The following is a 16,107-nucleotide window of genomic DNA, read 5'->3' on the forward strand; positions in this document are numbered from 1 at the left end:
AACATGTTTTATTCATTATTATCTAAGCCATTTGTTTGCAGACCTATGCAATGTTTCATAACATTCTCCAGGAAAAGCCAAATCATCCATCACTGCGATAATTCGACGTGCATACTGATTCACTTATCTGGAATTATCCCATTAACAAGACCATTATTCCATTAACAAGAGCAATAATTTATTTTTGTTGCACAGATGATCAAATCACACCGTTAATTAATATACAGCTTCTGGCACATACAGCTTCTCATTTATTTCATTAAAGGGTATGGTATTATAGATAAATGCAATCCCACTTTTTCATGTCTGGCTTTCATTAGAGAAGATGGTTTCTTGGATGTGGACAATTCCAACTGTGAGTAAATCCCCATAATATCATGGCTCTGAATCCTGAACTTTTTCAGTCTTAGAAGCTGTCTAGGACATACTCCCCAAAGTAGTGACCCATTAAAAGGTTCTGTGCAAGAGATGCCCAAATGACAATAGAAAAAATATTCTTGGCTCCAGGAAATAATTATTTTCCCCCATCATAAACTTATATAATACTTTAATTCAAAACAAAGGCCTATCTAATCCAGTTTTCTGCCCCCCCCCCATTATACCTTTAAGAAGTCCATGAATACAGTAGCAATTTCCCTTTCATTCATTCTTCACTTTTCCATCGTGCCGTGCCCCAGCTGGAGGAAACATTTCAGAAATTCTAGAGTATGACCACCCGCAATATTCTGCTTTACTGCTGAATTACAATTCTCTTCTTGACTTCATAATTATAAAATATTTACAATTTATTTTATTTATTAAATTAATTTAGATTTACTTACATTTATTTAATACAACACAACAAAGGAAAAAGAGAGAAAATGTTAAAAAGAAAAAGAAAAATGCAATTAAAAGCTAAATTGTATACATAGGGACTTCTTGTGACTATCTAGATGTATATACGAGATAGATAGATAGAGAGATAGAGAGATAGATAGAGAGACAGAGACACAGAGAGATAGATAAAAAGTAACTATACAATATTTCATTGTACCTCTCCATGTATAATCTATGTCTATAGGCAATTTGTTTGTAGGATGCAATGAATATCAGATCTTCCCAATTACTTCCACTGGGTAATTGGGGCCATAAATTTGTCTCCAATGAAGAACTAATCTTTTGGCAATAATAAGGCATGGAGAATTCATTTCCACTGTCCAACTTTCAATTTCCATTGGGTAGTTACATAGTTCAAAAGAATGTGTGCATCAAAAATATTAAACTTTGTTTCAAAATCAAATTAATATATGTAAATACTTCTTCCCTGACCATAATAATTTTAGGACATTGTAAAAATATTTTTAATGAAATATTATTCTGGTTTTATCTGCAACAACATAATGATTTACTCATTCATTTTCTCTACAAATGCACTGGGCTCCAATAAGTCTGAAATATTTCTGGTGTATAAACCATAATCTAAGATCTAATAAAGTCTTTGGGTTGAAATTAAGACATTTTTCCATTGTTTAGGCAAAATGGGGATCTCCAGTTCTCATAATTTAGATTTATAGTACTGTATGTATTTTACGTAGACAGAGCACAATAGAAGGCTCGGTTATAGAAAATCTATGATCATAAGAATAATAGCCCTGCTGGATCAGGCCAATGCCCATCTTAGTCCAGCATTTCGCTTCTTATAGTGACCAATCAGTCCTTCTAATCTGTAAGTGGAAACTTACACCTCTTCCAACATTGTTCCCATGCAACTCTTATTTTTGGAAGCAGGTGCCCCCAACCCAGAAGTAATATTGAAATGTCAAAACTAATAATCCTCAATAAACCTGTCCTCCATGAATCTATCCAATGCCCCTTTAAAACCAGTGATAGTGGTCATCACCATGCCTTGTGGTAATTAATTCTACAGGTTAATTGTGTGCAGTACTACGTATATTTTATCTGTTCTAAATCTCCTTCCCATCAGCTTTATTGAATGATCCTGATCTTATTATTTTGAGAGAGGGAAAAAAACAACAACTACTACTCTCTGTCTACTATTTCTATACCATGCATGATTATATACACTTTAAGTTCCCCTACATTTAGCTTTTTTCCAAGAGTTTCAAATCATTTTTTTCATAGGAAAAGTGTTTGAGTCCTCTACCATGTTAGTCCTGCCTTCTGTACTTTTCTTTATTATATCCTTTTTCAAACATGGCAATTGGTATGCCATGACATGGACACAGCACAGATGTCACAGATACATGACACAGTATTCCAGACATGGACATAGCACAGATTTGTAAAAGGGTATTACAGGCCTGGCAGCTTTGTTTTCATAATGGTCCCTAGAATGGAATTTGTCTTTATATAAAGCTGGCATCTTCACGGAGCTACCCACTGTGACCTCAAGATCTTTTTCCTGGTTACTTACAAACAGCTCAAATTCTATCAACGTATATGTGGAATTAGAGGCTTTGTTCCAATATACATCATTTTTCATTACACAAAGTCAACTGAATTTTGTCATTTGGCCACCTAGTTTCAAGAGAGCTTTCTAGAAACTTCACAATCATTTTTGGATTTTACCACTCAGAATAGTCATCCCTAAACTTGGCAGCTCACTGCTTAAGTTTAGGAATGCCATATTTCAGTGACAAAAAAGTAAGTGACAAAAGATGCTCTCTCTGTTTTCCCTGGTCTACATTAACTCTCAATCCTGTTCCTGTTAATTAACCAGTCATTTTTGTCATAGACTTGCAGCTGCCTGTCCTCTTTCTAAAGAGTGCTAGATAGGACTGTGCTGCTGGATGAGAACTCCAGTTCTACCCATTCACTGATCACCTGATCACCTGATCAGTGAATCTGTTGGAGTTGAAAGCCTCTCCTCTTCAGGCCATGTGCATTTAATTAAAAAAAAAATCCCTGAAAGTAGAAAATGTTCACTGTAGGCAAACACATTAAAGTAAGCACACTTCTTGATAAATGTGATTCACTTAGGAAGTTTTTATATATTAAAAAATCAGGCAATTGACTCCCCAGTTGAAGTCAAAGATACTCTTGTCTACACCAGCCTTCCTCAAAGGCTGGCTTGAAATTCTGGAAATTGTAGTCTATTGCATCTGGAGAGAATAAGAGTTGAGAAAAGTGGACCTCATTTCATTGCATGTAAAGATGAGGCCTCAACATATCACACTATAGTTTGCACAAAATTTCACTGAATATCACAGTTGACATTATTACCATTTGGCTTTGTTAAGTTAAAGAAGTCATCATATCATGTGCCATCATAAACATTATATTATATTACATCATTATTATTTATTATTGTTCACATTACAAACAAATCCTTCCATTTATCTGAATTTTGATTTGATTATGTGCCATCAAGTCGTTTTTCGACTCCATAGATAGATTTTCTCCATGACGATATGTTCCTAACCTTATCCTTCAGGTCTTCCAACAGTGCACCCATCGCCACTGTAACTGAGACCATCCACCTTGCTGCTGGTCATCCTCTTCTTCTCTTTACTTCCTTTCCCAGCATTAGAGCCTTCTCCAAAGAGCTGGGTCTTCACATAATGTGTCCAACGTAGGATAATTTGAGCCTGGTCATTCGTGCCCCAAGTGAGAACTCTAGGTTGATTTGTTTGATGATCCATTTGTTTGTTTTCTTGGCTGTCCACAATATTCTCAAGACTCTTCTCCAATACCAAAGTTTATTTGAATTTAGATTATTCAAATGCTACCTTTGCTGCTGCATAGCTTAAACTCCAATCAAAACACTATTTTATCTAAATAACATCCAGAGATTCTGCATGCCAATTAACATTAAAGAACTTCTGTTATATTGTTGTTTGATTGTAGGGTTGCCAATTTTTCAGCTAACCTCTATAGACATGTCATTAATAGGAACAGTGTCAGACAGTAACAAGAAACTAAATGTTGCAATATGGTTCATTTCAATTAAAAGCTAAGGTTCTTTTATCTTCTTTATCCTGGTTTGCTCCAGGAAGGTGTCGATTGCAACAAAATAACATCTGGGAAGGTCAGTTTAAGACATATTGGAAAAATAAGCAAATGTGTGACAAATCCCCCCCAAAATAATGATAACATAATATATAATGATGCATGCATTAAAGCACAATAAACAGAGCAATTGCAATATAATTGACTGTGATAATTACACCAGAATAAATGGCGGAAACTAATCAAGGCATGATTCATGGCAAAAAGCATATTAATTCAAATCAAGAAACAGTAAATTTCAACCTTTGTTGTACTGAAGAATATGGAAAATATCATATTTAAGCAGAAGGAAAATATCATAAAATATCAAATTTACTACTTCAGGGTAGCTCAGAATCCTTAAATGGTTTTCGGGTTCAGATGAAAAAGCTCAGAATACAGAGAATGTGAAGAAGCTATTAGGAAGAGAGGTTTTTCTGTGTATTTATTTGGGAAATAAAGTAAAAATAACTAAAGCAAGCTTACTGTCAGTTGGTATATATTGATGAACTCTGATACATAAGATACAGTAGCAAATGCCAACTTTCAAAGTTATTGAAGCTAGATCAAATCACAATTGAACCACTGCTTTCTGCTAAAAGAAGCATGTTTCTCTGTATCAAAGTAGCACATTCCTGCAGAGCTATATGAGAAAAGTAATGAACAAGTCCACAGAATTAAATGCATTTAAGCAGCAGCACTATAAATTCTTCTTAACGTCATTTCTATCTGTTAATGTTATAACTTCCAATAAGTTCTAACAAGTTCTACATTCCTCAATAGTCAAACAGGGATGCCATAAGCAAAAGTAATTTCATGGTTTTAATTGTACTTTTTAATTATGAAGAACTGCAGATGCATTATCTTCACTGCTGCACACTTCAAAGTAGCATCTCCCAGCACTGTATATTTTGTGACCTATTGTCCACCTTTCCATAAATGAAACTCATGTGCCAACTTTTATTTCATCTGAATAGAGAAGCTCAGTGGTTTGTTGGTTTACAAGATTTATAGTGCATCCATTTCCATAGATTCTGGGCAGCTACAGACAGGACAAATAAATGTCTAGGACAATTTAAAATACTCAATAAGTAGGTCTACTAAAATGAAGATTACAATTAAAACTAACCATTCACCAATTTTTAAAATCAGAGTTGAAAACAGCCTTGTGCAACAAGAACTGTAGCCCCCAATGCTCTACAAGTTTTTTTCAACTCTCTGAAATATCAGAAATTGGCAACCTGTTTTTTGGGGAATAGCATGATCCAGAGAAATGAGGCCATCACTGAGAAAACCTGTTTCTGGGTTTCTCTTCCTGAAGCTCCTGCACCATCCAGTTGTCACCATCCCATAAGATCAGACAGGGTGGACATGATCCGGGTCCCTTAAGTTAATGCCATCTCCTAGGACCCCAGAGACATGCCTTCTCTGTCTTCTTTTTTGTAACCACTCCTGTCCTCTGGAGTCCCACCCCCTTCCCCTCCCTGCTCCAGTATTTGGTCATCATAGGTTAACACCAGCACCTTGAACTGAACTCAGAAAAATATTGGTAACCAGTGCAGTATCCACCATCTGCAGGTAACACTGCTAAAGTAGCCTTCACCAGCTAGTATATGTACCCAGATATTTTGTACCAACTAAAGTTTTCGAGTGGTCTTCAAGGCAACCCCAAGTAGAATGCTTTACAGTGGTAATCCAATCTATAATATGGACATGAGTAACTATTGCTAAAGCCTCCTGCTCTTTGAAAGTCCACAGCAGTACAGCAGCTAAAGCTGGGCAAAGTCTCCCATGGCCACTGACTCTACTGGCTGTTACAAAAGACGTTATGAATCCAAAAAAACCCAAGTTGTGGATGTGCTTCTTCAAGAGGATGCTGTAATAGTATGTGGGAATGACCTTGGGAGACAAGAGAAAGAGCCGCAGCCTAGACAATGATCTGGTAAACAAAATTTGAGTCCAAAGGAGGAGGAGTGGCAAAAACATCTCAGAAGGGGCCCTCCCTAGTTTTAGGGAGTGTAAAAGTGAAAGATGGGAAGGGTACTTTCAGATTTGCAAGATTCTGTTAATTTAACTTTACAATAAAGATAGAGCTAATAGTCCAGGGTGTGCTTCTTGTCTGGACTACCTTGCAAGGCTGACAGATGCAATCCCACCTGGAGTTACTTCTGCTTTCACTGCCCTTTTTGCCACTGTGTAGGTTCATACTAGTGATCAGTCACATTCGCTCTTTATCTTCCACCACTGGTGCTCTAAATGTCACTTCTGCTATTTCATCTGCTGTGCCTGTTCAGATCTTTGGTTAGAGAGATATGACTTTGGTTCAGTCACATGCAATGTCCTTGTTTCCTCTGCATTCCAGAGGCAGAAATTAATGAGGGTTGTAGCCAAATTACCTGTGAAATTGCTAGGAAAATCCCCAAGAACTTGTTAGAAACCAAGCAGATCCATAAGACACCTTCAGATTCTTACCCTAGAAAAGGCTGGTAGTGGTAACTATCAGCGAGCTGACCAGAAAGTGTTCTGACCCTGAGAAAGGACTAACTACAATGTCCTGTACCTTTTAATCATGCCCCATCTGCTCTAAAGTAATGATCAGTATGGGTTGGGCTAGATATCAACTGAGACAAACATGTAGTTACCATGGAACCATGAACTTCTGAGCCACTTTATCGCCTTCTCCTAGGGCATGGAGATGGAAATCCCCCAGCAATGACAGCCTGGAGAGTCCAAGAGTCTTAAATCTTGTCAATAACTAAATAAAATTTGGCACCCATGCCTAAACATTGGAAATAGAAGGAATGATATTTATTTCCATAGCTAAAGAATCACACCTGTTGATTTTGATAGATCAAAAGGTTGTTAAAAGCACAACAGATCTGGACTCCTTTTCCCTATTCTTGGATATTCTCATCATTTAAATGTAGCTCATACATAGCATTTAATTGTTATCACAAACTAGTGGGATATTTTATGTCACTCACAGACAAGGCCATATTAAATCCCCAGTTTTCAGATTTGTGCCAGGCTGTGTGCAAATGTATGTCTATATTTTCTGAATCAGTGCTCAGTGCGTCTTTTCAGCCCCCAGCTACAACTTTTGTAGACATTTACAACTGTCTGCTTCCAACCAACTTGAGCAATCTCTTATTTGCCCATGCCAAGCAGAGTGATGGCTGTGCTTCTGCGCTATATTTAATATCTACCCATGGTCATTTATTTTAATTGCACTCATCGCAGTTTCCATTCCACTGGGCTGACTCCATTTAATTGGCTACCATTTGTCTCAGCTTCCCACTGTCATGCTCATTTATCTGACACCATTAAACCCCTGCTGCAGCTGCATTAACCCAATTCTTTCACTTTACATCTTCTCCTGGCCTTCCAACTTTTCAACTAGTTAGTGTGTTGTCTCATTACTTGCAGCTCTCTTTGCGACCTTCACCAAAGACTTTGTCCTAAGCCAGTCTCCTCTGCACACGTGGACATACTTTCAAACATGTTTCGTTTCCAACTTCTCCTGATTCTCAGATTGTATACTGGCATAATTAAAGGGAACAGACTTAGGTCCTAGCTAATTAAGCCAATCCTCTCTCCTGCAAGAAAGGAACAAAGATTGGGGGAGTTGGGTGGCAGCTATTATTTATTCAGGTTAGTACATTCATATCAAGAGTTCAGCACAGCAACCAAACCCCAACTCCACTCTTATTAAAACTAATGGTGCCTCTTGGCTAAGTTGCGCTGACCCCATATTAATCCTCTGTCAGGATCCCTTAAGGTTACAGAATTCTTAGTTTCTTCATGTAGCTTAAAATTTTAGCATATTCTAAACATAGATTAATGGGATTCCCAAGTTAAGTGTGTTCAGAATCCAGATGTAATTTCCATTTTAAGTGCAGTGAAAGAAGTAGGTAATATTTACAGATGTGCAATTTCTCATATTGAATTATTTGGGTTAATTTCAAGTACTTCAAAAACAAAACAAAACTGAAGGTCCAGAGCATTTTTTAAAATTTTTGTTATTTATTTATTCAATTTATATAGCTGCCCATTTTCCTTCTTTTGTGCCCGTCCTTGGAAATTTTGCTGAACCCCATCAGCCAGGGCTTCTAAGTTGGGTTAATCATTATTGTATCTGATATATAAATTCTGTTTTAATTGTTGAAAAAACTAGGAATGGAATGTTTATTGAAATAGTAAATAAATAAATAAAAAGCCATCCAAGAGTGACACCAAAAGGTTATGTAGGTGTTTGCATTTATATGTTTGCATTTATATTTTAAAGACAGTAGAATACTATATAGGTAGTCCTCTCTTAACATCCACTCGTTCAGCGACCATTCAAAGTTATGATGGCACTGAATGAGGGGTACTTACAATGGGTCCTCATAGTTCCAGCCATCACAGCTTCCCTGTGGTCACAAGATCACAATCTGGGCTCTCGGTGACCAGCTCCCAGTTAGGACATTGCAGCATCCTGCGGTCACATGATCTCCATTTGCAACCTTCACTGCCAGCTTCCGACAAGCAAAGTCAACGGGGAAGCCGACAGGAGGTCGCAAAGGGTGATCACATGACCATGGGACACTGCAACCGCAGAGGATTCGCCTAACAACGGGAACTGGGACTGCTGGAACTGCCATCATAAGTTGGCACAGTCACGCGACATTGTGTCTTACAACCGCATCACTTAGTGACGGAGTTCCCAGTCCCAATTACCATCAGTAAGCAAGGACTACCTGCAACATAAATATATGATGTTTTAAATTATTCAGTGGCCCTATACCCATTACATACATAACTGGAACAATGGGACATTGGATTAGCATGTCATGACAACAACCAAAAGTAGTCAACAGAGTCATCTGGATGAACTTGAATTGGGCTAGAATCTAGCCCCATATAGTCACAGTCATGCACAGGTTTAAACTTTCTGAGTACCACCTCCCTCTCCCACAGAAACAGGGTATTGCCTCGTTATTCTGGGTGAGAATGGGATTGATGAGTAGCTACAGGAGAAGGTATGTGTTAGTGGGTCAGTTAGGTTTGTGGGGTGGGTGAGTTCTGAGAGTTTGCAGTGTGTAGTCAGGTCATCCTCTTGAGCCATTTCTGCCAGTAGTTTGGGTGATGGTATCTGAGATCATGTTGGAACATTGTTCCCTCAGGCCTGGGGTAGGCACTTCCAGAATTGGAGTGTGTGTGGCTGATGGGGTTTGTGGGCAGTCAGGAGCATTCCAGTGGTGTCAGGCAGAGGGAGATATGATCGAAGATGAGGGGTGGGCCACTCTCAGGAAAGAGGATTTCAGTTTCTTACTGATCCCTCCTTTTGGTCTTCCATCCTCATCCCAGATTCCAGGGCACCAGATTCTCAGGGGCCCTGGTTTCTGGCTGTTGCTGCTCAGTACCACATTGGCCTGCAATAAGTCCTTCCTCATCCATGAAGTTGTAAGGGGCAAACATGGTATGTGTTACCACAACCTGGTTGGGTGTGGAGGGAGGTGGTCATCTCTTGGAAATGTGGCCACCTGGGTTTCAGGTTTGGTATCAGCTTCAACCCCAGGGCAAGGGAGGTGAAGTAGCTATTATTATTTAGGAGACTTTTAAGCCAGCTAAAAAACAGTGCACTGCAAACAACTGGATATGAAATCCTCTTTGTCAAATTGGACACTAGGGAGTAGTTGGGTTTGTTGCTGCTGTACCAGCCTCCCTGCTGTGCAGCAGCTTCCCTGTCTGAGCTGTTTGATGCCATTGCTAGGTTGGTGACTGAATCCCCTAGATTGATAGGTCTAGGGGATTTCTATCTGCCTTCTCTTGGTGAGGGTCAGAAGTAATTTTGGAGTTCATGGCCACCATGACAACCGTGGACCTGTCTCAGATTATTGAGGGCCCAACTGTATAGGTGGTCACATTCTTGAATGATATTTGTCTCAGGGCAGATGCATGTGATGTGAAGATGGGAGATATCAACGTCTCTGCCTTGTCATGGTCAGATCACTCTTTGGTTGCTTTGGAGCCTTCTGGTGTTGCTCTCCTCTGCAGGGAGGTGGAGCCAATTACAGTATATCAGTCCACTCCCCATGCCTGATTTATCAGGATTTCCTGAGTCTCTCAGCAGCATTCAATACCATTGACCACGATATCCTTCTGGACTGTATCTGGGGTAGGGAGTGGGGGTCACTGTTTTTTAATAATTCTTCTCCTTCCTCCAGGGCTGATTCCGGCTGGTATCGGTAGGAAAGGAGAGATCTATCCCAAGACCACTGCTTTGCAAGATCCCACATAGCGTGGCACTATCCCTACTTTTATTCAACTCTATATGAAGCCTTTGGACAAGGTCATCTGCTAGAAAGGAGTCACGTATCCTCAGTTCTTGGATGATACACAGTTTTGCACCTCAGTCCCAGGCTGAACAACCAATGCTGGGGAAATCCTGTGTTGGTGCTTGGAGACTATAAGGGAATGGGTGGGGAGGAACAAGCTTAGGCTCAGTCCTGGCAAGACTGAGTAGTTTTGCTTTCAAGGACCTACCAGTCACAGTGATTTACCATCTTTAGTTCTTGACAGGGTAATTGTGATGGACTGGCCTGACAGTAATACATAATTTTGGGGTCCTCCTGGCACCCATGGCCAGGAGGACATTTGCATAGATCCATCTTTTGTGCCAGTTACATCCTTTCCTGGGTCAGGAGGCCCTTTTCATAGTCACTCATGCCCTAATTATCTCCTGTTTGGGCCATTGTAATGAACTGTACATGGGACTACTTATGGGCACTTCTCACTTCACCCACATCACACCTCTGCTCCATGAGTTGCTTTGGCTCCTGGTGGGCTTCTGGGTGCAATGTGAGGTGTTGGTTGTCACCTATAAAGCCCTTCATGGCTCAGTTCCATGGGACCATTTTTTTCTTGTTTCTGTCCAATCACTAAGATCTGGGAGAACTGGCATGTTCCATGTCAAGAATCTTTTATCACTGAGGTACAATGGAGACTGTGTTTTTTCTGTCTCATATGTGGTCAATAAAATCATTAAGTGACTTCTCAAATACTATATTGTATTATGAAATATTTTGCCCAATATTATGAGTAGAAGTTTGGGGAGACACGATGTTTCTACTATATGCTGGTCTTTGACCATAATAAAGATTTGATTTGAACGTTTCTATTAGCAGAGTGTTCCGGGATAGAAACAGCATAGGTTTGAACAATTTGTTAGCTTGTTATTCATTCTAAAAGCTGATAAGTCTACTTACCTGGTAGATGTCCAATACAATGAAGATTCTATGGAATTATACAGAAAATGCAATGCCTGCATTGTGCTGATAGGCTATGTTTTGGTGAAAGTCCTGTTAAATTGGCAGAATGCAAGGTAAGTCAACACTTTGAAGCACTTAAGGAATGCCGTAGATATGCTGGCCAAATAACTAAAATGGGGGAAAGGTGTGAATAGGAAGGAATAAATAGTTATCACTCCTCTGGGCCATAAGCACAATCTCATGGGTGACACAAATCACCTAGCAATCTAAATATAGGATTGCTCCATGCATTTTACCCTATTGTACTTTTAAGTCTTATATTCATTCACTTCAGAGTCCTGCTTCATTTCAAATGCATTTGCAACAACAAAAGCATATGCAAAGAAAAGTAATGAGTTATTGATTTATCCTTAGGATTTAACCAAAAGAACTAAGAATAGAGCTGGAAAAACAAACAGAAAGAGAAAAAGAAAGAAAAAATCCCTCTCCCGATGTATTCACAGGGAGCAAAAAAACCTTTTCTCTCTCTCTCCCTTCCCTCCTTCATCCCCCATGATAGCTCCTGAAGCATGTCCGGAGCAACCATTGCCAATTTGTATGTTAATACAAATTTTCTTTATAATTTCTAGCAGAACTCTTCTTGTCTGTCCAGTAGCCTCATTAAGAAAATAATTGTTCAGGAGACATCTGTGGACAAATTTCCCCTATTTAATGGAAGATATTATTGAACTTTGTGTTAGCCAATGGAAACAACTGGTTCTTGGTGTGTTTCGTAACAACTTAAAACTCTAGACAAGCATGATAGCCTTGTGGGATTCCATTTTGCTGCACCCAGTACTGTTGCCCCCCAAACCACAGAGGGCGAGAACTCATTTGGATTCTTGTTCAGGTCTGAAGCAACCTCATCAGAACTGTTTTGGATCTTCCCTGCTCTCCTTGACTTCACTTCTAATGTGGTATTGCCACTGGCTTTCAATCCAGGCATATCATCAGTTCAGACTTCTGGGTTCTCTGTATGAGCAGGTCTGCACATCTTCATGCCTTATTAATTCCTTAGGTGTCTGGATGGGCAACCCAGTCTTTGGACCAGGGGCAATTGTCAGTTCTGTTCACTGTAACGGTGACATCTTGTCTTCAGGCTTTTACACACCTGGTGTACCTGTGTCTTTTTGATTAGATTCTGAGTAATAGAATTTTTTTTTAAATACCCTATTCTAATGGAAGGACTGTTATTATCTTGCAGGGCTCTAATAATATAATTTATTTTCTTGGTTGCAGTCTGGTTCTGGGATCTATAATAAAGCTTGATTGATTCATTGAAGAATATAATTGTATTGTGTTTGACTATTTCCATGGAAGCTAATGGAGACAGGGATTTTTAAAATTGATATTATATTCATTGCTGGTTTTTATTTGGATATGATAAGATACTTAGTTGACTATATTGTGCCAGTTAGATTTAGTTTATTGGGCTAGACTTATTTACTATGCAATTGTGTTGAGACCTAATTAGGTTTTAATTGTGTATATATTTTGCAAATGATATAGTGTATATCTTGTAACACACTTTGTTAAAGGTTATTTTGTGGTAATAACTGGCACTATTATTTTGTGTGTGGTGTTCCTCCTCCTCCCACCCCACCCATTTTAAACCTGATGCATCTAGGATTCTAAATTGCATAGGAATCCCACACTCATACATATGCAAGCTTTTTGCTCCATGTCAATTAAAAATGAAGTGCTGGTGGAAATATGAAGCTGGGGAAGAAAAAGAAATTGTATTCTGAAGCTTTGATTTCTGATATTCTGTATTTTTGTATACCTTTTTGGTACCTCTATATACAGTCATTTATAATAATTAGCAGAATGTCCACTAGAAACTATTATCTATCATATATCAGTGCCTGCCTTTATATATATATATATATCCACATAGAATTGTGTATTAATTTGATTGCTTATTCACATATACTTTATGTTTTCTATGCCAGTGATGTTTGCATCTTGTAGCATCACCAACCAAATATAATAGCAGGGCTCTATATAATTAAAGATCCACAGGCCCTTGTCCACATACCTTTAGAATTTATGACCAAGTTTAATGTTCTGGGAGATTGCTAAGGACTTGAGAATGTGCCAGTTGGTCTCTTCATTTCTTTTTTTCTGCAACTGTGGTGAAGGAGGCAGTGGACAAGCTTGCTAGAATAACAACAGAGTGCTGGCACTGCCTTTAATCAAGGATGCTGTGTTACCTTTCAAAATGTCCCTTTGTTGCCTCTCCCACTTGGAGATCATTCCAGGTCTGGTCTTCCGTCCCTGCGATAGTTACAAGTAATTTCTTTGTTTCATTATACTGGGCACATGCTCTGTGCTTCTTTGGTCAAATCCCTGTATAGGTCTGGGGTATTCCTACAATGCTTGCTTTTGGCCTGCCTCAAGTGCAAGGGACCAGGACTCACTGTACCTTGCTAGTTTCACTAAATAAAACAATCATTTAGATCCTTTCACAGGTTTGACATTTCTCAGGGAATTATTGTTCCATTGAATGTATCAAGTCAGATTTTTTTCAGGATTTGATCACATCTCTTGGAGGCAACAGATCTGTAAATTGCAAGGATGATCATGAAATATGATACATCTGGGTAGAATTTCATAAATCGGGGAAGAAAAACAGCACCCTCTCCTCGCAGATTGTAAAAGTGGTATTTATTTTTTAAATGTAAACACAATACTAAAAGCCAAATGCCAAAGTAACCATATTTTAGAAATACCCCTGGAAATAATTGTATGAATAAGTCCATCAAAGACACAGCTGCCTCCATGGAACTGTGAATACATCACCGCTTTTCAAGAACCACACACCAGTTTCCTTGGTCATAATAACTTTCTCGCACTTTTACGCAGTCTAGCTGTTTACACAGCCGTTCCAGTTCACCTTCACAGAAGACATGGTAATAGCGGTGAAAAACAGGATTAGGTTCCAGAGCGTTTGCAGAGCCATCCAGAGGCTGACAAAGCTTGTCTTGTCTTGTCTTTTCCTTTGTTCCATCTTTCAGATGCCAAGGGACCAACACATCTTGGGAATCAAAGGAAGTTCTGTTTGTATGAACTGGCAGGCTGGCAGGAGCCACCTGGTTTGGACTGCTGCTCTTCCCCTCAGGCTGGTTACAATCCTTGCTGGGCTGTGCTAAATCTTGGCGTTCGCCATTGCCTGTTTTGTTTAGTGTGTCGCTGACAACTTTGCCAAGCCTGTTATCACTGGCTCTTTTCCCTTTCAGATACTTCGACTTCTGTTTCTTGTATTCCTGTTCCATTGCCCAAACATAAACAAGGGCCTTTCCACCTGCTCTCAGCAGCCGAGTCAGTTCACAAAGCACAGCCAACCTCCTCTCCTGGTCAAGGGGCGGGGGGGGGGGGGGGAACAAAGCTAGTCATCCTGAAGGTAAAGTGTAACAAGCTAAACATTGTACTCAAAACAAAACAAAACACAAAACACAAAATGTCCTGGAAACTCAGAGAATTAGGAACAGCTGTACTACTGTTCTGTCCGTTTCTACTTTTTAAAATATACATCTTTCAGGCCTTTCAGCTATATAATAGAATTATATATCAATTAAATTAATATAATATAATATAATTAATATATCAATTAAAATAAGTGTTAAAATTCAGCAGACAATAAAAAAGCCCCAAGCCGAACAAGGAATAGCTACCAGAACATAGGATGTGAGCACTTTATTGAAAGAAGGGTTCTAAGTAAGAACTATTTTAATTAGTACATAACAAAATAGATGTCTCATAGTAAAGAGGCTGGTCCATGAGCTTCCTAACTGTACCTTAAACGTTAGCAGGGCATATAACTGAGTTTCTTTTGAGAACAGGAAAGTGATGGCAATCTTGGTAGGCAAAAGAGGTCCTCCAGGTAGCTAAACTACAACTCTTTATCATCTGGGCTGCAACTTAAAAAAAGTGTTGATTGTGTTTTAGACAGCACAACTGAGAAGCACAGCATGCACGTTCTATGGTCTGTTCACATCCAGAATAAGAAAAGTTAATGCAATATTGGCTAAACCCTAATTTATGAAAGCTAAATTGGAGAGCAAGGTCTTGCAAAACTTTCAGAAGAATCTCAAATCACAATAAAACAATTGGTTCATAATGTGCTTCAGCAGATCCATCTTTAGTGAGGTTGAAACAAGACCACTGCTCGGTGGTCCAGCACATCCTTTACATGCAAAAAGTCTCAAGTTCAGCAGCAGCATCTTCAGGGAACAAAAGATTAAGAAAATATGCCAGAGAACATGAAGAACTACTGCCAGTCAGAATAGACAGAGTTAGAAAATTTGTGTTGTGGGCTGCATAGGTGGCTAAGATGCTTAGAAAAACATTAGTGGTACAGGAATTTCACAGGGTGGGAAGGTACTCCAGAGTTCCTCATTCATTTCCTTTCTTGTCCCCCACCACAGGGGGTGGTTATAGATGCAAAAATAAGCATGGTAAGCCTTAAATCAATTGCACCAATAATTGTGGTCTAAAAATCAAAGGAGCAATCTGGAAGTTCTCTGGGAGCTGCAAAAATGGACTGGGGATCATAGCTAACTAATCCATGGAATGAAACAAACAAACAAACCTGAAACAGAAGGACAAACTACATTATAACGTTTCCACTTTTAGGCAGTTTTAACATACCACTGTTGAAAAATGATGGATGACTGCAATGGATATGCAAGCATCACACGAACCACTCCGTATTGGCACAGTGAGTGCATCGCACACAAAAGCCTGAAATCCTTTCTCTCCACAGATGTCTACCAGAGTTTTACTACGATCACAGCCAAACTGTTAAAAAAAAAAATGTGAAAAGTCT

General features: G+C 39.1%; 1 protein-coding gene across 2 annotated transcripts in view; it reads right to left on the minus strand.

Moving 5' to 3' along the window:
- Positions 1-13,927: 13,927 nt before the first annotated feature.
- ALKBH8 (alkB homolog 8, tRNA methyltransferase) overlaps positions 13,928-16,107 on the minus strand; it is a 51,644-nt gene continuing 49,464 nt past the window's right edge. For both annotated transcript variants that reach the window (XM_088140637.1, XM_088140636.1), the window contains 2 exons: positions 15,930-16,079; positions 13,928-14,632 (listed from right to left, as the gene is read on the minus strand). In XM_088140637.1, coding sequence (XP_087996763.1) covers positions 14,078-14,632; positions 15,930-16,079 — 705 coding nt within the window. In that variant the 3' untranslated portion in view covers positions 13,928-14,077. The remainder of the gene's footprint in view (positions 14,633-15,929; positions 16,080-16,107) is intronic.

This window comes from Python bivittatus, unplaced genomic scaffold (assembly GCF_059951505.1).
Source record: "Python bivittatus isolate LINGU-HERP-01145 unplaced genomic scaffold, Pbiv_v1 ctg000340_np1212, whole genome shotgun sequence".
Lineage (NCBI taxonomy): Eukaryota > Metazoa > Chordata > Lepidosauria > Squamata > Pythonidae > Python > Python bivittatus.